The sequence below is a fragment of the Sarcophilus harrisii genome, chromosome 2 (genome assembly GCF_902635505.1).
Source record: "Sarcophilus harrisii chromosome 2, mSarHar1.11, whole genome shotgun sequence".
Lineage (NCBI taxonomy): Eukaryota > Metazoa > Chordata > Mammalia > Dasyuromorphia > Dasyuridae > Sarcophilus > Sarcophilus harrisii.
Window position 1 is genome coordinate 465,483,008 of NC_045427.1, and position 26,844 is coordinate 465,509,851.

The window sequence follows — 26,844 nt, forward strand, 5'->3', positions numbered from 1 at the left end:
TTCCCCCATCTATTTATCTGGCCATAATCACGCTCCTGAACTGTGATCCCACATAACTAAATGACTATTGGATAGTTAGAACCTGATGTCCCCAAAGATATCTCAAACTCAACATCTTTTACCCAAAACCCACCCTTCTTTTCTATTACTATCAAGAGTGCTGCCATCCTCCCAGTCATGCAAGCTCCCAGTTTTGGTGTCAGCCTCAACTCTTGCTCTTCCCTAATTCCACATGTCCAGCCCATTGCCAAATTTACCTTCATATCTCCCATGATACTTCTCTACTCACCTCCATGACTGGTCTCCCCGCCTCAAGTTCCTCCTCACCCTACCCTCCCTGGAACTGCCAAAGTAGTTATTCTGAAGCCCAGGAGCATGAACTGATGCAAAGTGAAGAGAGCAGAACCAGCAGAACACTGCACACAGTAATGGCCCTACTGTAACAATGATCACCTGGGAAAGACTTGGCTCCTCTGTTCAGGACAATGATGAAGGCAGTTCCAAAGGCTCGTGATGAAAAATTCCATACGCCTCCAGAGAGAAAACGGATAAATTCTGAATGCAGGTTGAGTCATTCTTTTTTCACTTTATTTTTCTTGCCTTTTGGGGAACATGGCTAATATGGAACTGTTTTACATATCGTATGTATAATGGAGAGCATAATTAGAATCACCAGCAGGAGCAAGGCAGGATAAGAGGGTCAGCACTTTGTATTTCCTACTACAGAAAAGCCAAGCATCTTCAGAACAAGATGGTGGAATTCTCCATTATTAGCCGCTCCAGAGTAGTGGCAACATCCCCAAGTCTGTAATCAGGAGCTCCGAATTAAAAATCTGCTTTGGCTGTATGATCTTAGATACATTACTTAAGCCCAGTTTCAAAACTGAAAATTAGGGGATGGCAGTAGTTCATCTCCAAGGTCTTCTCCAGTTCTAAATTCCATGATTTTAAGGTTGTATCTGCTGTGCTACCCATACCTTTTCTATTTACATGATAACTTTAAGTTTATTATGTTTGAATCCTTAGCTGGTTTCTTAATTCTGCATCTTTAATGTGTGGCCATCCCAGGATACAGCTTAAACCCAACAGAATTCCAGGTGAACTCTGGTGCGTTTTTATGCTCCTCCAAGCCTGGGCCCAGCAGAATGGAGCTGCATTTTCCCTTTCATTCTCTAGTCAGGCCCATTAGAGAACTCTTTGTAAGTTAGTGACTTTCCTGCTGTTGCAGAGAGTTCTAGCTTTAATTTAATGCAGCTGTGAATTTGGCATCCATTTCTGTTCCACAGAATGAGGAACATTTGGGAAAGAACAAAAAGCAGAGGGAAAGTGTCCACCCACTCCCCTGAACTTGTCCCTCCATGTACAGCCCTCCCCAAGACCAGTCTCCTTTTGAAGATCTGTGGCACAGTGGAATGCCCACTGGCCTGAGAGTCCGAAGGCCTGGGATCAAATCCAGAATCTGACATTTATGGGAAACTTATGACAATTCACCTCTCTGAGTTTCAATTTTCTCATCTGTAAAATGGGAATAATCTCTGCTCCAAATAGTTGTGAAGTCGTTATTTATCTTCAGCATCTTCCTGAGATCATGTTGCAAAGCACTTGGTAGCCTTAAGTACTATATAAATGCTGACTGTTCTCAACTCCTCAAACTGCATAGCAGAAAGAACATTAGAGTCAGATGATCATGGTCCATATTCCTAGTTATGCTGCTCATTTATCTATGGAACCTTGAGACTTAAGCTTTCTGGGCCTCGGTTTATTCTTCTGTAAAATGAGGGTCATGAAGTCATCTATGGAGGAATCATACAATTTAGAATCTGAAAGTGAACTTAGAAATCATCTATGGGACCTTGAGACTTAAGCAAAAGAACAAACAGAAGCCCAGGGAAATTAAAGAATTTTGTTCAAGATCCCATAGGTAGTTGTAGAGTCAGGATTTGAACCCAGGTCTTCCTGTGACAAATTCATTACCCTTTCTGTTATACTGGGAGACCAGGAAGGCTGAAACCATGGATCTTCAAAGGATCAAAATATTAGTGTTATTGATGATTCCATTGGAGCCCAGATTACAAAACCTCCATGGGCTTAGTTTTTCAAGTTAGTAGTACCTAAAAAAATAATGATTTCAGGATCATGGAGGGAAATAATAGCTATTACCTAGGGTCTACTAGCTATACTATCAAATACCTACAGTACCTACCTTCAAATTGATTGTCCCTCACCTTGTTTTCCCTACCTCAATATCCAGTGCTGTGCCTTGAACATAGCTGCAACTTAATAAATATCTTCAATTGAAAAGATAAACTGAACTGGAAGCAAGGGGGATCTATGGATATCAGGAAGAGGAATCAAGGTCTGACCCTTGGCAAAATTGTGAAATGGGTCAAGCTTGTCTTTGTTACTCCCCATCTTTCATCTCAAGACCATTAGGCCCCTGACATCCTTTACTCAGGGTCAAGTCTCTTCAGGATGCTCAGTTACCCCACCTCCCCCCACCAATACATCCTGCCAGAGTTTTCCTTCTCTGAGCAGTTCCCAGGCTCTATGACTGTGTTATATTCATCTCATTCCATTAATGTGACTGAACAAGCTACCCCTATGAGAAATGATCTGAGAAACTAATGCAATGCAAAGTGTTAATAGCCTTAAGGAAACTACTGTATACCTTTGTTTGAAAGTGGTTCTGATTGTTTACATTTGGCTTTAAGATATTCAGAGGAAAGGGGCTGGCCCCCTTAGGATTTAAAAGCTGGTTTCTATTGGCAGAAAGGCTACAAAACCTTTCGTGCCAGACAAAGAAGGAATTCACTGCTAATGGAATATTGAATGCTGATCAAGGGAGAGAGAGAACTGAGTAAGTAGAGAAGAGAAAGATTTAAAGGCTCTCAGAGTTGGCAGGGCCTGGTTAGAATTAATCTAACCCAACATGTACCTGAGCATCACTCTCTCCCACCACATCCCAGCTAATGGTCATATGGTCTTTGATTGAGAGTTCTGGTCACAGGAAACTTTTACTTCGCAAGGCATCTTGTTTTACCACTGGACAACGCAATATCTTATTGTTTTTCAGTGACCCCATTTGGAATTTTCTTGGCAAAAATGCTATAGTGAATTGCCTGTTCCTTCTCCAGCTCATTTTATAGATAAGGAAACTAAGGCAAACAGGGTGAAGGAACTTGCCCAAGCTCACACATCTAGTGAGTGTCCAAGGCCAGATTTGAACTAAGGAAGAAGAATCTTATTGGTTCCAAACCCAATGTTCTAAATCCACTGGGCTGCCTGGCTACCTCAGCATGATATCTGGCATATAATTTTAAAAATATCTGATCATGTGTACAAAGAGATAGCAAAGGTCCTAGAGTCAGAGGAACACCTGGGACCTGGGAAGGCACCTCGGAACTTCACTACCTTTGTGATCTTGTGCAACTTCACCTCTCTGGACCTCAGATTGCTCATCTGTAAATGGAAGGATGCACTAGATGGCCTCTGGAGACCCTTCCAGCTATTGTAATGCCAGAGAAATTGAGGCAAGACAGAGATTAGTTTTTAATCTTTTTAATGTGGAGTTTTTTTAGGCTAACCAGCCAAATGAAACTCATATTCAAAAATCATTTGATACTGAGGAACTGAGGCAGGAAACTTTTATAGCTAACTAGGTTTGCAAACAGAATAACCTGAGTATACAATCTTATAGGGGAAACAAAGTCAGATAAAGGGGGAGAGGACACTGGGTGAGCACACAAGCCATAATTCCAGGAAAGGATCATAATTTAATTCTGACAGGATCAGGGTCAAGATAAGAAGGTTGAGGGCAGGAGACAGAGAGGCAAGGGGCAATACTCAAATGAAGGAGGAATTATCCTATCAAGGATCAAGATGATGCACATGGATTTTATTATACAATGGATTGTAAAGTGGCCAGAGCTTCAAGGTTTTTCCTGACTCAATTTCTCCTAATCCTAATGGCAAGGAAAAAGGGGAGGGGGCGATAATAGTTTTATTCAGGGCATAATACTATTTTTTTCTTTCTGGTTCTCCCATAGAGATGAAGATGATGTTCTCCCACAGCATGGACATCGCACTGGGTGGGACAAAAGACCATTTATCCCATTCCCTTAGGCTCAGTGGTCCTGAGAACTGGGTTTGCATTTTAGTCTGTTTGATTTGCTTTCACTTTTAGGTGCTGGCACCTGGGAGCTTAATCCTATGGGGACCCTGGGGCAGGATTCCAAATTGAATATTACTGCGGGCCCAGCAGAAAAGCCTGAGAAGCAAATGTGCTGAAAACAAGGCGGTTTTAAATTCATAACTTAGTGGGACTGAATCATCTATTTAGAAACTAAGCTAAACTACAAAACCAATCCCACTACCATCTCAAGAGACCAGGATTATGTAAGGAAGATTGTGGTCCCCCAGATCTGTTTTTGCTATAGTTCCGAAATAAATATTCTTTCCTAAGAAGCTAATTTCACCATTTAGTGGTTAAATGGAAGTTGGGTGCTTGAACTTCTTAAATTGAGGAACAGAATTGGTGTGGGTTTGAACCAGTGGCAAAGGCTGGAAACCTCCCTCCAACCTCTTCAAGGATACTTCAAGGATACCTTAGGAGAAGGATAAAATATGAACAGATCCAGCCTTCAGGCAATGGGGACCAGGGTCCCTGAGCAAGATCACAACTACTGATGGGTTTATTGAGATATTAGCAAGTACGGGTGAATTGAGCAAAACCAGGACGACACTGTTCATAGTAACAAGATTATGTGATGATTAATTGTAATGAATTTGGCTCTCCTCAACAATGCAATGATTCAAGGCAATTCCAATAGACTTGAGATAGAAAATGTCATTTGCATCTAGAGAGAGAGAGCTACAGAGCCTGAATGAGGATCAAAGTATAGTATTTTCACTTTTATGTTTGTTTGTTTTCTTTCTCATGTTTTTTCCAATGCCCAATGTGAAAAATATAGAAGTATGTTTAAAAGGATTGCACATATTTAACCTATATCATTGCTTGATGTCTTGGGGAGGAAGAAGGCAAGGGAGGGAGGGAGAAAAATTTAGAACACAAAGTTTTACAAAAATGAATGTTGAAAACTATCTTTACATATATTTGGAAAAACAAAATACTATTTAAAAAAGAGAGATTATGAACTCTCTTAATATGGACAACACCCTGCCTCCCTTAATAGAACCTAACTTTGCATTAACCTTTTTCATTTATGTTGCTACTGATCCATCGACTCATAATGAGCTTTCAGTCCATACATCTTTTATATGCAAACTGCTGTGTAGCCATACCAAATGTGAGTAATCGTTTTGGATTTGGAAGAAGAAAATCCTAGAGGCACGAGTCCTAATTTTTTCCCTGGAAATATTTTTCACACCCTATCACATGTTACCCATGTCTACTTTTATAGATAATCCCCAATCTTGAGGAAAGGAATGGGCTGATTAAAATCTAGCCCTCACTTTCACCCCCAAGACCTGGGACCTCCTCTCCCAGGGTAAGTCCTGGAGAGTTTGAGGTCAAGGCCAGCTTCCTCTCAGCTGGACAGCTGTCCCACAAGTGACCTCACAATTCCCTCCCCTGCTAGGCTCTCACCTGGCCATGAGGGCCCCCATATAGACAATAGGGATCGTGGGATGCTTCACTAAGATGTCAAGCTTGGCACCATGGTCTGCCTTCTCCCCTCACACAAACACTCTGGGGAGATTAACCATTCCCTCCTGGTCAACAAGAGACAAGCGGAAAGGAATCCAATTTGTAAAACCAGCAGAAGTCACCAAGGCTTCAGAGTTCAAATCAACACAGTGGGATCCTGTGAAGAAGGCGGGATGGATAACAGACAAGGAGAAGAGGCAGTTAGACTTAGCAAATGTCATGGAGAGGCTGGAACGGAAGCAAGGAAAATCCTACAAGAAAGAAAACACCCAAGTATGAGCATGGGACAGGTCTGGAGGGGGAGCCTCTGGGGGCTTAGAGTCTAAGAGTTCTGAGACTGGGACCCCCATTCCTGCTCTCCCTTAGAACACAATCAGACTGCACAAGGTACAAGGGGGACGTGTTTAGACACAGGCCCTGCACAGTCCTATACCTGTGGCATCGGTCTCCTTTCTATGGAGGATGCTGACTGCTTGCCAGAACCAATGGAAAGGACTTTACAGACCACGTATGATCCAACCCCCTAATTTTATAGATGGAGGAAGCAAGGCCCAAAGAGGCAAATGCCTTCTTGGAAGTTTCATCATGAGTTTGTGGCAGGACCAAGATTAAATCCCGGGCTCTGGACTCTTTTTCAGTCCTCTTATCATTGAACAATCCTGCCTGTTTCCATACTCCGTATCACAGAGGAGGTGAAGTGTCTCTGTACTTCTGGCTAGCTTTTCTTCCCTCTCTCCCTTCCAATAAGCATCCTCTCCCCTTTCCAGGCAAGCAGTACTCTTGCTACCAGACCTATGAAAGAGGGATGAACTCTTTCACAAAAGCTGTTAGTGACTTGATGGTATCATGAGGATGGGAGTGGAAGGTAGTAAAGAGAAAGAAGAAAAAGATCTTTGAATTTAGAAAAAAAAAGCAATTCTTAGACTCAAAAAGTATATTATGAAGGGGCATTAGCTATATTTTGGGGTGGAAGGAGCTCTTCACTATCTCTCAACTCATATTAAAGCATGAATGGGATGGGGTAAAAAGTATTGGTCTAATTAGGGTCAAGAGAACCCAAATTGGACTGAGTCTTGATTCTGATATTTACTAGTTGTGTGTCTATGGACAAATCACTTATCTTATGTGAATCTGAGTTTCCTAATCTTTAGTAATGGGAATTGAGATAGATAGTAGCTGTAGCTATCTCTCAAGAGGATATCTTCAAAGACCATAACATGAAATGAAAATATTTGCACTTCCCCTTACCACTTTCAATTCAACTAGTCCTAATTATTGAGCACCTTTTCCTAGCTTATTTTTATGTTTTCCTAGTAAATTGCCTTCTGGTATATTACTCAAGGTTTTTTTTTTTAAAAAAAACTGGACAAAAGTGGCATTTTTGGTATTTGATCTCTGGAGCAGCAGAAGGATTTAAGTGAGACGACCACTAGGATCTAAAAAGCCATAAGTCATAGTCACAAGAGGTTGCTAGTCTTTCTCTGTTGACATCCATGAGTCAAGGCTTCACAGCCATTGGCTATACAGACTGCTGGCCCAAAAGGCAGCCTGCTCTTCAGATCAATGAAGTTATAAAAGCTTTCAGTCTTAGTGATCTGACTACACACATAGGATATGTGAATCCTTACTCAGACATGTATACATGGACAGACATGAACAATGGCAGAACTTAAATCCAGGATTTTCTGATTCTGAGGCTAGATTTCTATCCATCTCAATGTGCTACATCTCCAGGTTTAACTCCTGTTGACAACTCATACAAGCTACTTGAACCCTAAGCAAGTCACAACTTCCTAGAGTCCCAGGAAAACTGCAAAACCTTATGGTTGAAGAACAAAGGCAGATGGATGTAGTAGGCATTTCTCTACACTAAATACACACTATTACAAATCCAGTAACTTGAGGTAGCCACTGACAGCCAGTTCTAATAGTCAGGTTAGGCCTTTCAGTCTGCTCATTGAGGCCGGCACCAAGAAATCAGAGCTGCAGGAAATGTCTCTCCTGACATTACCTGCAGGTAATTTTCTCTACATGTTGGGGAACAGAAGGAATCTTATTACAGGACATAAGGAAAATTTTTATTCAGCTAATAAGAGCAGGACAGTTATTCCAATATTTCTTGTGTCTCAGCCCATGCTTTTCCTATTAACCCTCATTCCACTCCCCACTCCTACTTGGTGGGACTAGATGGTCAGTGACCTCAGTTAACTCTGTTCTTCCATGGGCAAATTTCACAAAAGATGAAGGTCCAATGTCCCCTTTGTTAAATGAGATTGATCAACCTTGTCCTGTAGTGATTTGTAGCAATTTACTAGTAGGAGTTTCCTCACTGAGTTCCCTATACTGATGAAAGCACAATTCTGCAACCAAATTTAATTAATGCTTGGGCTCAGACTTAGAGCTATAAGGGATCTCAAAGATGACCTGGTCCAATTCTTTCACTTGACAGATGAAGACACTGAGACCCAGAGAAGTGTCAAAGATAGAACTGGAATTCAGAGTCAGATCCTCTCACTCTGAATCAGCACTTTCCATACATCACAGCAGTACCAATCAGTCTGTATGTTACATCAATCCCAGTAGAATGTAAAGTTGAGGGCAGGAGCTGTATGATTTTTCTTTTTGTACTTTCAGTGTATTGCACACAACAAATACTTAATAAAAATGCTTATTGGATTGGATGAAATTGTTCTACTAGTTAAGGTAAAATCTAAATTTTACTTCTAAACCCTATGATTCATCTCTTCTATGTTCCAACTTTCCTTTGGATTCTTAAGACCAAACAATCACTGAAAATCTAAAGCACCTTCAAGAATAGAAGATGATTCAAGAAGAAAAAAAGCTTAGAAAATTATTACTGAAACCCACAAGAGACTTTCATTTGGACAGCCTTCCCTTTGTCCCAGTAAATCAGTGACTACCTCAAGCTATTTTATCTGTAACAGTGTGCATTTAGAAGTGTCCGTTTCACTCCATCCATCCATCTGTCCATTTCTTTTACCCTTTTCCTTCTGAAATCACAGCTAGTCCTGTCCAGCTTCCCTTCTTATCTCCCAGCTCCTTACATCCTCTCCCCAAAGAGAACCAGGGGCAGCTAGAATTTCATTCCTAATGATGCCATCTCACACCAGTATACCACGCTGCAGTACATTTCTTCAAGCACTTCCCCACTTTCACAGTACCTCTTGTAAAGTAGATTGTTATAAAAGGCATTTGACAGATAAGTATTAAGACCTAGGAAGGTAGAATGATTCATTCAAAGATACTCAGCTAATGATACATTCAACCCTGACTCCTCCTTGGAGGGGATTACCTGGGATGGGCAGGACTCTCAGTTGACACAGTTCTTCCATGGACGAATTTCACAAGGGAAGCCAAAGGCCCCCTTGTTAAACGAGGATTCTCCCTCCTACCATGTGTACCTTGTATGTTTATTGTATGACTCAGACAAGATCCAGCCTGTGAAAAGGGTGACAAATAATTGCTTCTTTGAGAGGGAAAAGTCTAAGTTCCTTGGGCTGTAAACAATGAAAAGACTAAAAGGTGGCCTACATTCCTGACTGCAGTGGAGACAACTCTTACTTTGAACTCCTTTGGTATCTCCTGAAACCCCTGGGAACTGGACTTCCTAAGATAATAGCTTTGGAGTTGAAGGAACCTTCTGAAGGTCATCTTCCTGCTTAGATTTTACTCTTGAACAGGAGCATGAAATGATAATTCTGAGACCTCTTTCCTCCCAGGCCAGAATTATGATTCTATTTTCTCTTACACTAAGTTCTTCATAAGGAATGCCCTGAAACAAATGAAAAAGCTCTCAGAGGACTCTTCAATAATCCCAGATCCTGATGTCCCCAGGGTCTTCAGCAGCTATCTCGCCAGTTTAAAGGATGCAAACAAGAAGTTGATGGGAGGTAAGTGGAAATAAGATTCTTGCCTTTTCTCCCAAACTTGGAGGGGAGCTCTTCTTAGAAGATGTCAACAACTTCCCTGAATCATGACTTTACTCTTGTATTTCCTTGCTCTGGAGAATCAAGAGTTTAATTGACATTCTCTCTATCTCTGTCTTTCTTTTTTTTCTTTCCTGAGGCAATTGGGGTTAAGTGACTTGCCCAGGGTCATACAGCTAGGAAGCATTAAGTGTCTGACGCCAGATTTGAACTCAGGTCCTTCTAACTTCAGGGATGGTGCTGTATGCACTGTACCATCTAGTGCTGCCTCTGTCTCTCTCTCTTTCTCTCTCAAATCAGGATATGAGAGTTAAGTGACTTGCTCAGGCTCACACAGCTACTAGATACCTAGAGTCTGAGGTCAAATTTGAACTCAGATCCTCCTGATTCCAGCACCAATACTTGCTGCCCCAACATATTTTCCCAATAGCTGATGGGAAAAAACAGGGAATATTATTAGCCAAAAGGGTCTTCACCAATCCACTCCCATCCTACTGTGCTCTTCCCTCTTTCCCTCTAGTATCTGAAGAAAATGTAATAAAGCTTATATCTGTTGGGAAAGTAATGTTTTCATCAAATCACAGAAATTGAGAGCTAAATTGCACCAAGTAGTTAATAATGGTGATGGTAGTGATCATAACTGACTTCTATTTAGCACTTTAAGGCTTGCAGAATATTTTGTATCTATATTATCTCAGTTAAGCTTCACAGTTAACCAATGATGCATTATAGATCAGAATAAAAATCACCCAATCAAATCCATTTTTAAAACTTTTATTAAAAACTTTTGTTCTTATACCAGGTTTTGCCCCCTGGTTACATACCCTAGCCACCTAGCCCCTCCCCAGCCATGCAGGGAGCGTTCTCTTGTAACCAACAAAAACTGTGGATCAAAATGCCAATTTTGCAGTGACCAAGTCTGACTGCATATGCAACATTTCATATCTGTAGTCTTCTACCTCTTTAAAGATAGAAGGGAAAACCACTTGTTTATCTCTAAAACCAACACTGATCATTAAAATTACATAGTCCTGAGCTTTGGTTGATTGTTCTTTCTTTTAAATCACTCTAATCAAATCATTGTGCATATTGTTTTTCTGATTCTGCTTACTTCTTGTCCTGCTTACATCAATACATGAAATTCCCATATTTCTCATATTGAGCCTTTCTTGCAATATTATTCACCTATAAATGCACTACTACCATGTTCTTGAATTACAAAATTTCCTTTTCTGATCATAGTTTATTGTCATTCCATTTTCCCCTTTGCCTTGCAACTCCTAACCCTGTTTTCATCCTTACCATGATCTCCAATCCCTCAACCCCAAACCATCAATCCTGTGCTTGCCTAGCTAGCTATCCTCTTTTCCCCATCTTGACCCCTTGAGGAAAGAATTCAGCTTTTCATTCTCCTCCTGAGTCCCTTGCCCCCTCCCTTTCTACTTCTTAGTCTTAAGTAACTTCATCTACTGCCTTCTCTCCTACACATGAGTGCTAAAGAATGAATGAATGAGCTCTAGCTTTATCTCTTCCTCTAACTCAGTATAAGGGATCTTGCCAAGCAACTTCCTTCTCCAGATTTCAGTTTCCTCATTTGACATATAAAATAGATATTAATTGGTCTCTAAGGACCCTTCCAGCTCTGATATTTTATGTCTTTGAATCTAAAACAGAATAGCAAAAGATATTAACATAAAGTTCGAAAAGAATACAAAATGAGTGGGCAAATAGGCCACTTTGTTGTGACTTGTTAGTCAGTCACATCACCTTCTCCCTTGGACATCTGACAGTTCAGCATCCCTCCCCTTCATGCTGAGATCCAGGACACTGGATTCCTTGCTGTTTCTCAAACAAGACACTGAATCTTCCATCTCTAGGCATTTTCACTGACTTTCTTCCATACCTGAAAACCTTTCCCTCCTCATCTCTGCTTTCTTGGCTTTGCTGATTTCAAATCCCAGCTAAAATCATACTTTCTACGAGACATCTTGCCTGATCCTTCTTAATTCCAATATCCTTTCTCTGTGGTTATTTCCAACTTTTCTTTTATATTTGCTTGCTAATTCATAGTTCCTTCCATATTGTCTCTTCCAATAGACTGAGCTCCTTAAAAATAGGGACTTTTACCTTTCATATCCCTACAACTTAGTGTAAGCACCTGGCACATGACAATTACTTGCTGTTTGTTGACTGACTGTACAACAGATGCTGACTCTTTTATTTTCTTTTTTAAACCTTCTTTCCCAGTCACCAAAGTCTTCTCTCTCTTTACATTTCTTCATGATTAACTTTCTACTCTTTCCAAGATTATGGTATTATCTTTCATTATTAATAGCTGTTTCTCTTTTAGGAAGGTCATTTCAGATTTAGGAAATGCCTCCTATTTTATCAACATCACATTTACAAGCTGTCTCCAAGGGAAAGTGTCTCCTGCAAGGCTAACTAATCTCAGTCACTCCAGGATGACCCTCATTACTATCTCTTTCAGAGCATGACACTTTCTGACTTTATTGCTCATTTCTGAGGAAGCCTCTCACTTGGAGCCTGCAGTTCTCAATGCATTATAAGGCACTTTGCTTATATTCTAAATTATATATCTTTATCATCCATTCTGTCAGATCTAGGTCCTACCACACCCCAGAAATCTTCCCCTTGTCAAAAAGTATCCAGCACATGGTGAACAAAAAGGTTGAAATAGGTGACAGAGAAAAGGGTAGTGAGGATTTGGGGATTTAGAACTAGAAGGGACCTTAAAGCTCATCTCATTCAGCCCTTCTCCCTCATTTTATAGATGCACAGAATGGATAATTACTCGTTCAAGGTCTCATAAATAGCAATTATTTGAGACGTTTTACTAATGCTTTTTATCATCCATATGCATTTGTAAATTCAACTCCTAAAAGAAAGACCCTCTTCCACAGAATCCCCCCTTGTAACAAAGAAAAATAGTAAAGTCAAACAAAGTGAGTGTCTCTGATATTGTTTAAAACAGTCTAGATTCCTAGGAAGGAATATGTATCATTATCTCTTCTACATAACTGATCATTGCATTTAATCTGAATTCACTGCTTCGGAGCATGTTTTCACTTACATTCTTCTAATCATTGTATATGTAAAATTTTGTTCTCCTGATCTTGTTCTCTTTTATTTGCATCAGTTACTGTATCTTCTCATTTTCTGAATTACAGATTGTTTTAAATGTCAGAGGTACTGTGATGTATCAATGCAATGAAAGATAGATAATATCTTAAGAAACAGTGAAAGAAGGAATTCAGAAAATGGGAAGATTAAGTGCAATGATCAATCATAAAAGATTATGATACTTACTTTCTTCTATCACTATTTCTTAAAATATTTCTCTTGAATTCCATTTGTATATCACAATTTTTTAGCCTTTCCACAATTTATATGTATCTGCTTTGTTTTAATTTTATGTTATCATGAAAAGTGCTGCTACTGATATTTTGGCATATATAGGACCTTTCTCTCCATCACTGACTTCTTTGGGATATATACTCCAGAGTGGGATTGCTGGATCAATTTTTTCCAATTATTCTAAATTGTTTCTTTTAGAAACCAATTCACAGCTGTGAATTAATGTGCCTTCCATCTACAGCTTCATTATTGCCATTGTGCTTCTTTGAGGTGAAACCTGAAACTTGTTTTAATTTCTACATTTCCCTTATTATTAATAGCAATGAGTTTTTCAGATGACTCTTGACAATTGCATTTCTTCTTTTTTAAAATCATATGTTCTCTATAATCTATATCAAACTGCTTATTGTCTTAGGGAGGAGAGCGAAAGGAAGGGAGGGAGAAAAAATGGAACACAAAATTTTATAAAATGAACATTGAAAACCATTTTTATATGTCATTGGAAAAAACCAAAATATCAAAGATGTAAAAAAATGGATGTTCATATTCACTGAGAACATTTCCTTTAGAGAATGATTGCTTAATCTTACATATTTGTGTCAGACACCTATATATCTTGAATGTCAGACTTTTGTCAGAAGTCTCTCAATAGAGGTCTTTTTCTAGTGGAAATAATTTTTCTTTGAAAAAAATTTCAAATTTTACATGAATCCAAACTGTCTGATTTGTTTACTGAAGTCTCCCTTATCAATTGCTTGGTTTTGGATTCTCTTCCTAAGCATAGTTTTGGAAATCCCAGAAGTAAAAATGCAGATTCAGAATTGGGAATGTAGGTCTCCTGACTTCAAATCCAGTATTACGACATACCATGAAAAGCATTGATCTTAGTATCTCAGGAGACCTAAATTTTCAGTCCTGATTCCATCTCTAACTTGGTCTGTGATCTTTGCTCACTTCCCATGGATTTGTAGTAAGAAAAGCTGAGTTCACTTCTTGGCTATGAAATTTATTATTTGAATCAAATCAGTTTACCTCCCCTTGCCTCAGTTTGTTCATCTGTAAAAATAAAAGAATTAGAATAGAAAGTCTCTAATTTCCCTTCTAGTTCTAGATTCTATTATTTTTGTTATTGCTAAACATTTTCTGAACTTATAATTCTAAATCCCCAAAAAAGGCCAAGGTAAGGGAACCTTGGCAAATTTTCCTCAAAACTGAGGCTATTCAAGGAGGAATGAGGTCAGGGGAGTGTGTGTGGGGGGGTGTCCTAAGGACTATTGCAGGGGTGGGGGGGATTCCCAAAAATAAAAAACTAAATTAAAAACAGAAAGCAGCCTCTCTTGATTGACCTCTTCTTAGCACCAGTAAGGAAAAAGAGGTTATAAGCAGTATCATTTTCTTAGTCTTTATCTCCCATCTCATCTCTCAATTTAAGCCTGCATTCTAAGAGAAAAGATTGGGGCATATAACATTTTTAAAAAAAGAAGACTCCGGGGGGGAAGGGTAAGGGGGAGGGGACCACACTGCAATCTATAAATACCTGCAAGGTGACAATATAAATGAAGGAAGGGAATTCTGCCACCTCAGAAGGCATAGGATAAGGAGCTGACAGCCTGGGGCCAGAGGCAGGCTGAGAAGGGAGACTGCAGTGAGGGCCAAAGGGACCCACAAGGCAGGAGCCCTTGGGCATTGGGGAAGAAGGCTAGAGGCAAGAAGGCAGGTGCAGTGGCCGACTCCCACAGCCACAGGGAAGGGGGAACAGAAGTTTGTCAAAACAGTGGTGGGAGGAAAGCAGCCACATTCCTCCTGAGAGTTCACAGGGCTCCTCTGATTTGACCTATATAGCAGCTCTCAGCCCTTCTAGCTGCCTCCATCTTCAAAAGCAGGGAACCACGTGGGCTACAGAGTGGGGAGGTCTTTTCCTCTTCCTTTAGAAATGATGGACTCTGAGTTTGGGGGGATGCTAGCAAACACTGGGTCAGAGGCCACTTTCCTCCAGTCTTCCCCCTAACCCGTCCTCCCTGCTCCCCCCCCCCCCCACACACACACACACTACCAAATGTTCAGGAAGAAGCAAAATGTTCAGCAAACTTAAAGAAGTTATTTTCCAGAAATACAATGATTCGAGTTCTCAGAAGAGAATCCAAGCCAGGAAGGAAAAGGCCTGTTTGGATTGGTTCTTTGGGGCCCTTAGTTTTGAGTTCCTATTATTAAAGGGAAAATATCCTGAGAATAGACTTCTAGACTTGAGAAGGGGAATTAGAGCAACCAGATGGCCCTGGGAGGTTCCTATCAATCCAAGTAGGGAGGGGCTATGATATAATAGAGGACTAGAAGAGGAACCAGAAAAGATATGGCTCATCCACTAAATCCTTATATGACTTTGGACAAGTGACATTTACTCTGTAGGCCTCAGGTTTCCCCCTGTGTAAAATGAGAGGGTCTGGACAAGGTCACAGAATGTCAGGGTTGGAAAGGGGATCCAAGCAACCAGGTAGCTAAACCCATACACCAAAGGAATCCCCAGCACAACACATCTTCAAAGAGACTTGCAGCCTCTTCCTGAAAACCACCAAGGTCTCAAGGCATGCGGGAACACATACATATGTTAGACAGCTTTTCCTGACATCAAATCCAAATTTTCCTTTTTGCAGCTTCCAACCATTGTTCCTGGCTCTGCTTTCTGAGAACAGTTCTGAGAACTATTATAATCTTTCCTATATAAGAAAGCCTCTCAAATGGCTTGGAGATCACAAATTATCCTGTCCCCCCCCTTCTTAGTCCTCTCCTTTTCAGGCTAAGCATCCTCAGTTCCTTCAACTGGTACTTATAAATCATAACCTAGAGCCCTTCTCTGAACATGATCCGTTTTATCAAAGTCATTGTTAAACCATAACACTAGGAACCAATCACATCTCCAGATGAGATCTGTCAAGGGCAAAGTACAAAAATCATCACTTTTCTATTCCTGGAAGCTCTCCCCCACATAATGCAGCCCAAGATGGCATGAGCCACTTTATATTGCTAACAGAGTCCATGAAAACCCCAAGGTCTCTCTAAGAACAGCTAGTATCTCTGCATGATCCCTCTTCCTTAAACCACCTTTTTCTAAAGTGTACGACTTGGCATTAATCTCATTGAATTTCATCTTATTAGATTCAGCCCAATTCTCTAGCATTTAAGATATCTAGGATCTGGCATTCACTGTTAGCTATGTTCTCCTAATTTTGACATTATTGGCAAATTTGATAAATACTCCATCTGTGTATTTTATCTAAGTTGTTGATTTACCAAAAAACAAAAAAAAAACACTGGGTCAATCCCAGAGTCTGAGACTCTCCACTGGAGATTTCTAGTCATGGTGATCTTGAACCATGGGCAACTACTTGGAGGTTCTAGCCAATTACTCCCAACTCATCTGTTCATATTATGGTCCAATCTATAACTCTCCATATTCTCAACTAGTTCATATTTTACTAGTATTCTGTTAGTAGAGCCATCTCATCAAAGAAGGATTGTTTTTCATGAAGCCATTTTGGCTCCTTGGAAATCCCTACTTCCTTTTCTAGATATTCATCAACCACCCCTTCAAGAATCTTCTCAGGAAGAGAAGTCAAACTGGCTAATTTGTAGCCAGGTGAAACTAAAACAATATTTGCATTTCTCTAATCTTGTGGTACTTCTCCTATTTTTCATGATCATTCAAATATCCTTGATAGTGGCTCAGAAATCACACCTGCCAATTGTTTTGGGACCCATTTAGGGTGCCAGGTGATGACTTGAATTCAAAAGAAACAGATACTCTTTTACTATCCCCTCACTTATCTTGGGTATCAACTCTGTATTAATCATACTTATTCTATCATTTACAACATAACATTATTCTCTCTTCAGAGAAAATAAACATGAATTTAAAGTTGAGCAATCATGTCTTTTCTCCAGTGTCAATTATCATCTCATCCACCCTGAGTAATGGTCCTATTCCTTCTTTGATACCTCTCCTCTTTCTTCCTCCCACCACCACACTTCCCCCCAAAAAAATCCTTTTATCATCCTTAGCTTCCCTCACTGGTCTCTGCTCATTCTGAGCTTTAGCATTCTTGATAGTATTTCTTCAGGACAATTCCATACCTATATTCATTCTCTGTTATCTGGTCTTGCTTCTATCTTTTGTTCATTTCTTCTTGTAGTTGTTGAGTTCCCTGCGCAGACACAAAGGTATCTTCAAGCAAATCCCATTATCCCTCATCATTAAAAGTGTTTCCCTTTATGTCTTCAGAACATCCCTCCCAAGCATCTCCCAGTCCTCTTGATCTGACTTGCCCCTGACACATTTTAGTCCAGGGATCCTTTCTTTTTCTGAATATTTTGAGGTCTGATTTTCCAAAATCAAGAGTACATGTCAGACTATGCCCAGATTTCCACACATTCGCTATCACAAGCTCTCAGATGGGTGGTTACTGCTCCCTAGGTTTCTTTTATTTCCTCTCCAACAACTTTTTCATCATTATCAGTGAGAATCAGATCCAGAGTAGAGTTTCCCTTTGTTGGCTATTCTAAAATTTAAAAGATGAAATTATCACTTAAGAAGTTGTTAGCTGTTTGGCTTTTGGGAAAAGGAACTCTAGCAGATAATTGGATACTAGTTATAGCCCCATCACTACTATATCATGCTTCTGTGACAAGTTTGTTGATCTATTTCCCAAACTCACCAATTTCTTCTTTCTGTCCACTTGGTCTGAAGTATATTCCAATGACAAAATCAATTGTTTCTCCATTGACTTCAATTACTCTCATTCATGCTTCCACACTCTAGTTCCTGGATTTCCTCCCATGACTATATCTTTTTAATATGTAATGCTACCCAAATCTAAAGTCTTCTCTCTCCCTGATCATTAATATTTTAGAACTATTTTAATTAGATTTACAAGACACCTGGTAAATACATATTCTTACCAGCTTATGTGTGAGATGTATAACATCTCCAGTCAGGAAGATGCCCACACTATATTACAAGGTCTGATCCAGAAATCTAAATCTTTCTCTTAGACACCAGTTACTCTCTTCCAAATTTGTTTTTATCTTTAGCATCCCTTGCCTTCAATGGACTACAAGGAGGAAAACAACATCTATATTCCTGTGTCCTTCAGTTTCTGGCCCAGGACTTCATATTCATCAGCAATGCTTTTTAGATTCCCTCTAGAAGTGTCTTTAGTGTCCATGTAAACCCAGAAGTAGGTTACTGTCACCTATTTTGATAAATCTAGGAAGGTTCTGTTTCATCTTAGATACACGCCCATGGAATACAACAGACCTCATTACCATTGGTTTTAGGTCAGAACCATGATTATCTCATTTCTACTTTTCCCAACCCTAGGAACTTTAGAAAGGAAACTTTAGAAAGGACCTGAAAAATCATGGAGAATTTCAGAGACTATCTCGTCTCACTTCCCTTCCCAATCCTGTTATAGAGAGATTAACTTGGGTTACCCAAGGGCATCAAAAATGGGATTTGAACCCTTGTTCTCTTGACTATGGAGAAAAGCTCTTTCCATGTACCCTGCTGCTGTCTTCTCATTCAGTTTCAAATGAAGGCACATCTTCCAGTTTCCCAAGGTACACTGCACTTTCTGCTTTTGGGCGACCCATAATATCAACCAGCCATTACTTCTTTTATGGCTGCCATGGGAGGTGACATGCTGCAACAGAAAAACACAAGACTAGGATCACAAGAATTGAACCCTAGTCTCAACCCCACCACTAACTCCTTATCTCTTTTTGTCAGAATCTTATACCTTCTCTGGGACTCAGTTTCCTTTTCAGTAAAAGGAGAGGTTTGAACTAAATCATCATCATAGATTTAGAACTATATGAGATATTAAAGGTCCTTTTAATTTAATCCCTTCATTTTACAAATGAATTCAATGAGACCCACAGTTATTAAATGATTTTCCCAAAGTCACAGGGGGATTAAATGGCAGAGTCAGGATGGAGAGCCAGGTTTTCAGATTCTGCCTGGTCTGAGGGATCCCTTCCAGCTCTAAAAATAATAACAAATAATAACAAATGTATGATTTTCATCCAGGACATTCTGAGCTTGCCCCCTAAATGTTCTTTGTGTCCTGAGTACCCAGCATTGTGTATTATGTACACGATACAGTATTATATAAACAATTACAGTAGATACTTAATAAATTTTTTTTTGGGGGGGGAGGTAGATTGGCCCTGATTTATTACTTAGGGTGGCCACTCCCATGAAGGTTTTAGAATTTTTCCTCTGTTGCTCTTTTGACACAAAAATTTCTTTTTAAATGGTAGCTCCACAGTTTCTATAATACATTTTTAAATGTATACCTTTTAAAAGGCAGCTCTGCTCACATAATTCATAGACCATGAGAATTAGAAGGACATTAGATATCTCCTAGTCCAGTGCTTTCAATTTACTTAGGAAATTCTGAGGAACACAGGAAGATGTTACTTACCCAAGGACACACAGCTAAAAGCTAATAACTGCAACTTTAACATAGGAATCTTGTTCTTATGTGTTCTTTCCAACATGCCATCCTGCTTCCTAGACTGACTGTGAATTCCATCTATAGCTGAAGAATGCTACACCACATTGAAGTCCCTGGAGGAGAAGTGGAAGCTAGAGCTTATAGAAACAGTTTCAGAACTCGATGGGGCCATTGAAACTCTAGTCCAATTCCCCTCATTTTATACAAGACTCAGTAAGAAGAGATAATTATCCAGGGTAGTCTGAGGAACAATTATCAAAGGATTTTCTCTCATTAAAATTCTGTTGGGGTCTCTACCTCTTACCACCCTTCTTTCCTTCATCCCCACCCCAATCCCCTAATGGCATATTACAAAGATTATTCTATTTTATGTGATAAAGTAGAAAAAGATCAAGAGACCTAAATTTGAGTTTCAGCTCTGGCACTTACTGTATGACCCTAAGCAAACTGCTTCTCTGGGACTCAGTTATCTCATCTGTAAATCTAAGATAAGGTTCAGCCTATACTTAATAGGGTCATCTTAAGTTCTCTGTAAACCTCTTCCAGAAATAAATGCTACTAAGATTCTTCTTACTTTTTTCTTCCTCTTCAGAATTAGATGGGCCAGAAATTTTAATATCAACAACCCCACGGCTAAGCATCCTACGTAGGAGTACTTTGGATCCTAATGTCAACCAGTTTCTGCAAGATACCTTTTCTTCTCGTAAGATTTCAAAGGTGATAGACCCTTCATCTGGTTTACAGGGATATGATCGAAAGATAAAGAATTTAATTGAGAAGACTCCATATATAAAGCCAGAGACCTCCACACTGTTGAAGCCCGAGGAAGTCCTGAGTTGTAGGTGAGGAAACTGGGGGTAGCGAACAGTTTGTCATGGAAACTTCTGTGGTCACTGATAGCCAGAGTCCTGATAAAGTGGTTTCATTGGCCAATTGAATACCTAATAGGACAATGGTATCTTTTCCTTTGCAAATTACCACACGCAAAAAACAACCCTGAAACAAACAAAAAACAAAACCTACGAATGGTCTGACAGATAGACTAATAGAAGCAATAGATTTATTTTGCCTGGTCCTAAAGAGTATGAAAATTTGGTGGAAAAATCAGAATATGGTATTACCTCAGTGTAAGGAAGTGACTCCTCACAATCAGAACTGTTCAACAGTAGAATGGGCTGCCTTAAGAGAAATCAAGTTCCTCAACACTCTCAAATAAGAGGCTTGAAGCTCTCCTCGGAGATTCAAGAGAGGATTTAAGTTTCAGGGAGAGGGTTAGGTGAGATTACTGTTAAATGTCTTCCTGACAAAGGATTCCATGGCTGACTTCTTTAAAAGATAAACTGATCCTTCCTTACCTTACTGTGTGTGAGTCACTGAAAATGATTAGTCTTGAAAGCATCATTTCTGGAGTGATCTCCAATTCAATTGAACAAACATTCCTTGGGACCATGAATTGGAAGGCCTATATAAATTGGAAGGCCAGTCCTGGACTCTTGCTTAATCTGGTGTCAGTGGAGAAGCTGACAGCTGATAGTTCAGTACCTCACAGAAAATGGTGATTCTAAAGGAAATCTAAGGGACATTCATGATATAAAATTTCTGATATATAGAGGAATAAGTTCTTACCAGACTCTAGAATGACTCCAACTAAGATATTATTGATGAGTTCTGCTAGGCCTCTAACTAACTACTACCAGTGTCTGGACAAACAGCTTTAATGTTCTAGTTTCTATAATAAGCATAATTTTTTCATATTCCTACTACTGTGTTTCACTTAGAGAACTGTACTAAGTGCTATTTGCTCCTGAGATGATCTAATTATTCCAGATTTAGCTAGATTAAGCATCATCTAATCCATCTAACCTGTGTATATCTTTCAGGGGGCTTTACATGGTTTAGTACAAAGAGTTCCAGTTCTAGAGTCCAAATACTACCTCAGATACTTAGAGGCCATATGTGATCATAAGCAAGTCACATGAACTCTGTGGACCTTAGATTCTTTATCTGAGTAAGAGGGATGAAAATAACATTATCTTCTTCACAGAGGTGTTGTAAAACTCAAACAAGGAAATAAAAGTCAAGCACTTTGAATACCTTAAAGTGTTATACACAAAATGTAGATCAAAGCACATTTTTAAACTTACTTTATTCTCTCATATTTTTTTCTTTTGATCTGTATCTTCTTTCACAACTGACCAATATGAAAATGAGTTTTACATGTATAAACTATTTAAAATTGCCTACTATCCTTAGAAGAGGTGAGGGAGAAAAATTTGGAACTCAAAATCTTGTAAAAATAAATGCTTAACATTTTTCTTGATGTATAATTGGAAGAAAAATAAAATTATTAAAAAATAAAATAGAACCATTAACTTGAAAGTGCTATTATACTAAAGTTAGGTATTTTTTGTTAATCAAAGCCCTTCTTTACTGTGTATATGGAAAAACAAGACTCATCAAATCTTTAATTTGAGTCTCAGTCCATTGACTTCAAACTCTTTCTACTACAAAATATTGCTCTTCCCAGGTAATCAGCCTCCAATTTATTGGACATTATGTGGGTGGAATTAACTTTTAGAAAGAAAGGTCCTATTTGTTGTTTTGGGGTTGATTGACTATAATTTTCTTCTTCAGTCTCTTTTACAGGATAGGGAAAACACCATAAGCACACAAATACTTATATTTTAATTCAATCTCATGATCTCAGGGCACCCTAGATGCAGTAGTGCTCTCCCCACTCCTGTGTGTCTCATCAAGTTTGGCCCAGTCTTCCAAGGCCAAAGTCAAAACCTACCTTTTCCAAAAAGCCTTCTTTGCCTCTGATATTTACGATGTTAAAAAGTGTGAGCTCCGAAGAAGGCTGATGATATGCAAAATGAGCCTTGATCTAAGAGCTCCATTTCACTCATTCACCCAGGGATGATCAGGGTATACAAAATCAAATCATAGTAATCAGACCCATCAGAGGCTGTTTTGAAAGCTAGAAGGTCAGTTTATTATAGTGTATGGTAGAGGAACAAAATGCTTTGTGCCTGCTATGCAGGACACGCCTTCCTAGTACTCCTGACTCTGGGTTTATATGTATCATGGACTCACTTCTCGGGCCGGTACAGTGGAAGCTCCCCAAGGGCAAGCACCAACTTTTTGTTCTTGGTATCTTCAATATCTCACCCAGAGGCTCCACATCTCAGGCCTTTATAAACGCTTGTTGGTTTGAATTGAGCTAGTTATCAAAAAATTACCTGGTGAGCTGGGTATCAGGCCCAGAGGAGTAACTGTTTCTGCTGGCCTGTGTTGGAACTTGGTTGCCATCTTTAGTTTCAGTGAAAAGTAATAGCAGACATTTATAAAGGCCTCAAGGTTTATTAAGCATTTTACATACATTATCTCCCTTGATCGTCACATCATCTCTGTGAAGGGAAGATATTACTTCCATCCCTGTTATATAGATAACAGGAACCAAGGCTCAGAAGTACATCACAGTCACATAGCGATTAAATGTCAGAGGCAGGTTTCAATACCAGATTTCTTCTGAACTCCCTGTCTTTCCATTGTTCCTTACATTTCCTCTCATTTCAGAGTCATATTTTCTGAACTGCTTCCCAAATCTGGGAATTTTTGTCTGGAGGGTGTTCTAACGTTAACCCCCTTTACTGAATCCCCTCACCGTCTCTACTTATCATTGAGCACTTAAACTTTGTGTTTGTTGCTAATTGTTTTCTGACAGCCTAGGTGTGCCTTTTTCTCAACTCAACTGACTGTAAGCTTCTGGGGGTCAAGGCCCACATCTTCCGTTTTCTTTCAGAGAGGGAGAAAGTCAGAGACAGAAAGAGATGAGAGGCAGACAGAGAAGCAGAGAGAGGGGGGGTGCCTGAGAGAGTTAGTACCTCACACCAGACTCATCTGACAGCTAGGATCTGTTAAGTGAATGAATGAATATGATTCAGTTTAACTCATTAGGAACCAGTTAGAGAGCCACCGAGGGCTGCTTAGTATTCATAGAATCACTTCAACAGCCCATTAACAGGGCTGGTCCACCATTTATCTCTCTTCTTTCCTGGCTCAGCCATATAGCACATTATTTAAAATATAAGTAGCCCAAAGTGTTTTGAGGTCACCAACGAAATCAATCCAGCCGGTCCATCAGATTCCTGGAGGGCGATTTCAATCAACAACAGGCATATGTTGTGGCCTACGCCATGGGAAAGACTGTATGTAACTTTGGGCAAGGTACTTCTGCTCCCAGGGCCTCAGTTTCTTCCTCTGAAAAATTGGACTAGATGGCATTACAGAAGCAGGCAAAGGCAACCTAACTTGTGCATAAAGGACATCTCTTTCTGGAAAGGCTGGACCCTGGAGAATGAACGGTGAAGAACTAGCTGGAAAAGGGTCTGCAGGGGAGGAGCGGCTTATTCTATTTGGGAGAAATGGCATGAAATTTGACATTTCCTCTTCTGTTGCTTAATGCAGACTTATCTGTATCTCTGGAGGAAACTCATTTACTTGGGGAAATATGATAGGTCTTCATTACAAGCTGAGGGCTGATAGCTCTGGAGGGGAGGGGAGGGGATCATGGTGACGGAAGATGAGCTAGTAATGGGGAGCATGAGTCTATATAACTGATCCTTATTAGCAGCTGTGTTCCGGGACAGTCTTCACGTCCTTGCACCCAAGTTTCTTAAACTTTAAAATATGGGTTAATAATATCGTCAGCACCAAACTCACAGAATGTTTGTGGGTTTTAAATAAGGTCATGTGTGAGTATGGCTTTGTAATCTTGAAATCTGTAATTCCTTGTTATCCTTATAGTGGGAGTAATTATAGCCTCAGAGCTTAATCAAGGTAATTGCTCCTCAGTTTCCTCACTTGTAAAATGAGACAATTAGACTCAACAGCCTCTAAGGTTCTCTCTGTGTCTCTTTGTGTGTGTCTATATATATATATATAAATATACTCACATATATACATATACAAACATGTATACACAGGTGGTTTTCCATACATGTTTGTGTGTTCATGCATATGAATGCATTGCTATTGTATATTTATTACATACCCATACATTCACATGTATGTACACACCACATATAAAGAGAAATGTCAGCGAACCTTAGAGATATCTACTCTAACCTCATTTTATAAGTGAGAAAAAGAGGAGCAAGTGACTTGCTTAGGCTCTCACAAATAAAAGTGATGATGATGATGATGTATTTTATATTAGTTTTATTAACACACGCATACACACAAGCACACGCATGCACATACCTCAAACACAGGTCTATTATGTATGTGTATGATTTAGAGTCAGAAAGGAACCATAAAGCTTTAGTTCAGTTCTCCATATTAACTGAAGCAGAGAAAGGCAAAGTATTGGTCCAAAGTCACTGAGGTAGCATTCCAGTCCTAGTCTTCTGCTTTTTTACATCCACCATCCTGAGATATAAAGTGTCCTATTAATACCAATATCTAAGGAAGCATTCATTTTGGGTTTTTAAATAAATTTTATTTTTTTCTAATTATACTTAAAAACAATTTTTAATATTTGTTGGGGGTTTTAAGTTTTTAGTTCCAAATTCTATCCTTCCCTCTTTCCCCTTCCCCTTCCCTGAGAAGGTAAGCAATCTGATATAGGTTATATATACTACAATCATGTAAAACATTTCCATATTAGTCATTTTGTGGGGAAAAACTCAAATCAAACAAAAAAGAAAGTGACAAATAGTATGTTTCAATCTGTATTCAGATGCTATCAGTGCTTTCTCTAGAGGCAGATAGCATTTTACATCATGAGTCTTTTGGGATTGTCTTGAACATTGTATTGCTGAGAACAGCTGAGTCATTCACAGTTGTTCATTATAAGATATAACTATTACTTTGCACAATCTTCTCCTGGTTCTGCTCCCTTCATTCAGCTTCAGTTTGTGTAAGTCTTTCCAGCTTTTTCTGAAATCATCCTGCTCATCATTTCTTATAACATATTCCATCACAATCATATTTCACTAACTTGTTCAACCACTTCCCAATTGATGGACATATCCCTACAATTTACAATTTTAGCCATCCCAGAAAGAGCTGGATATCATTCATTTTGAAAAGCCTCAGATTTCTCAACAGCAAAAGTCTGCATTTTCCAAAGATATCACAACTTGTTTGGGACATTTCCAATAAAGTATAAGGATACTGAGACATTTTTGTTCACATTTTCAAACAAAAATTTTTTTTTTCATTTTCCCTACAGGTACCTTCGGCTCTCCAAGAACAATATCCAAACCTTGCTCAGGCTATGTAAGGAAGCAGGAATGGAGATAGACATTCATCCTCACATGAATGAATCTGAAATGAATGCCAACAAGATATTCACTCAAAAACCTAGCATAGCCCTCTAAGTCATCCTTTCTGTTTTTCTAACTTGGGTCCACTTGAGAGAAGATGACATTAGCCATCAAGCAACCATGTCCCAAGCTTTTAATTTTTAGGTAGATCTGATATCTTTATTTAATAACAGCAACCATAAACAAACTAAAAGTAGTTTGATATTTGCATATTATAATGCTTTTTGTTGTTTCTCAGAGGAGGATTAATCTGGAAGAACCCATTGCTTAGTTTTCCTAAAATGTTACCCTAATCTTAACTAATAATAGTTTCCCACTCACCTAGATTGGCTTCAAATATGCAGGTTTCTTAATCAGAAGTCAATGGCTTATTTTATCCTTACCCAGTTAATCAGAAGTTAATGTCTTATTTTACCCTTACTTAGAATTCTCCTTGAGAATATCAGGATCTGACTCATGACTCTCAAGGTCCAGTCCCTTGTAAGAAACCAAGGCTACCATGGTATTAGTACAAGTTTAATAAAAATCATGTGAAGAACAAAACAAAAAAAAAGTTTAATTGCCTTCAATTGCTTCAAGGATCTATAATTCCAAAGCTATAAAACCTCCTTCCCTGATCAAGAACCCAATCATTCATTATGGAAATGATGGTCTTTATAAATGGTTGTGACCAAAAAAAAAAAAAAAGAGGAGGGTCCCTGATCATCCCCCCCTGGACAACCTGGTTATGAAACCCTCTAAAAACAAGCAAGGACTTGTATTCTGACAACAAAAACTCATTTTTCCTTTCAGCTAAAATAATCCATCTTGATGTGCAAGTTTCCCAATGTGGATTTCAAAAAGGTCTGGGGTATGGGAAATATAAAATCTGAGTTATATAAAGGATAGGACTGATTCCTTTCACATCATGCTCAGTTTTGCCCTCATAATTCCAACCTTGCTCTATGCCCTTCTAGTATGAGCTAGATATCTGCTTGAATTGCGAGATTATCTGCCTCTGTCTCTAAAACTCT

General features: G+C 39.2%; 1 protein-coding gene across 1 annotated transcript; it reads left to right on the plus strand.

Moving 5' to 3' along the window:
• The first annotated feature begins 5,622 nt into the window (after positions 1-5,622).
• C2H16orf78 (chromosome 2 C16orf78 homolog) lies at positions 5,623-26,396 on the plus strand. Its single transcript, XM_003757218.4, has 4 exons — positions 5,623-5,938; positions 9,441-9,576; positions 20,092-20,341; positions 25,738-26,396. The coding sequence occupies exons 1-4, from the start codon at positions 5,660-5,662 to the stop codon at positions 25,883-25,885; spliced, it is 813 nt and encodes a 270-aa protein (XP_003757266.1). The 5' UTR covers positions 5,623-5,659; the 3' UTR covers positions 25,886-26,396.
• Positions 26,397-26,844: the final 448 nt, after the last annotated feature.

What these genes read in the sequence shown, in the direction of transcription:
- C2H16orf78 (XM_003757218.4), top strand. Translation starts at nt 5,660, where the DNA reads ATGTCAAGCTTGGCACCATGGTCTGCCTTCTCCCCTCACACAAACACT. An exon ending in ACAAGAAAGAAAACACCCAA is followed by an intron (nt 5,939 to 9,440) that starts GTATGAGCATGG and finishes TCTTACACTAAG; the next exon opens with TTCTTCATAAGGAATGCCCT. An exon ending in AAACAAGAAGTTGATGGGAG is followed by an intron (nt 9,577 to 20,091) that starts GTAAGTGGAAAT and finishes CTTCCTCTTCAG; the next exon opens with AATTAGATGGGCCAGAAATT.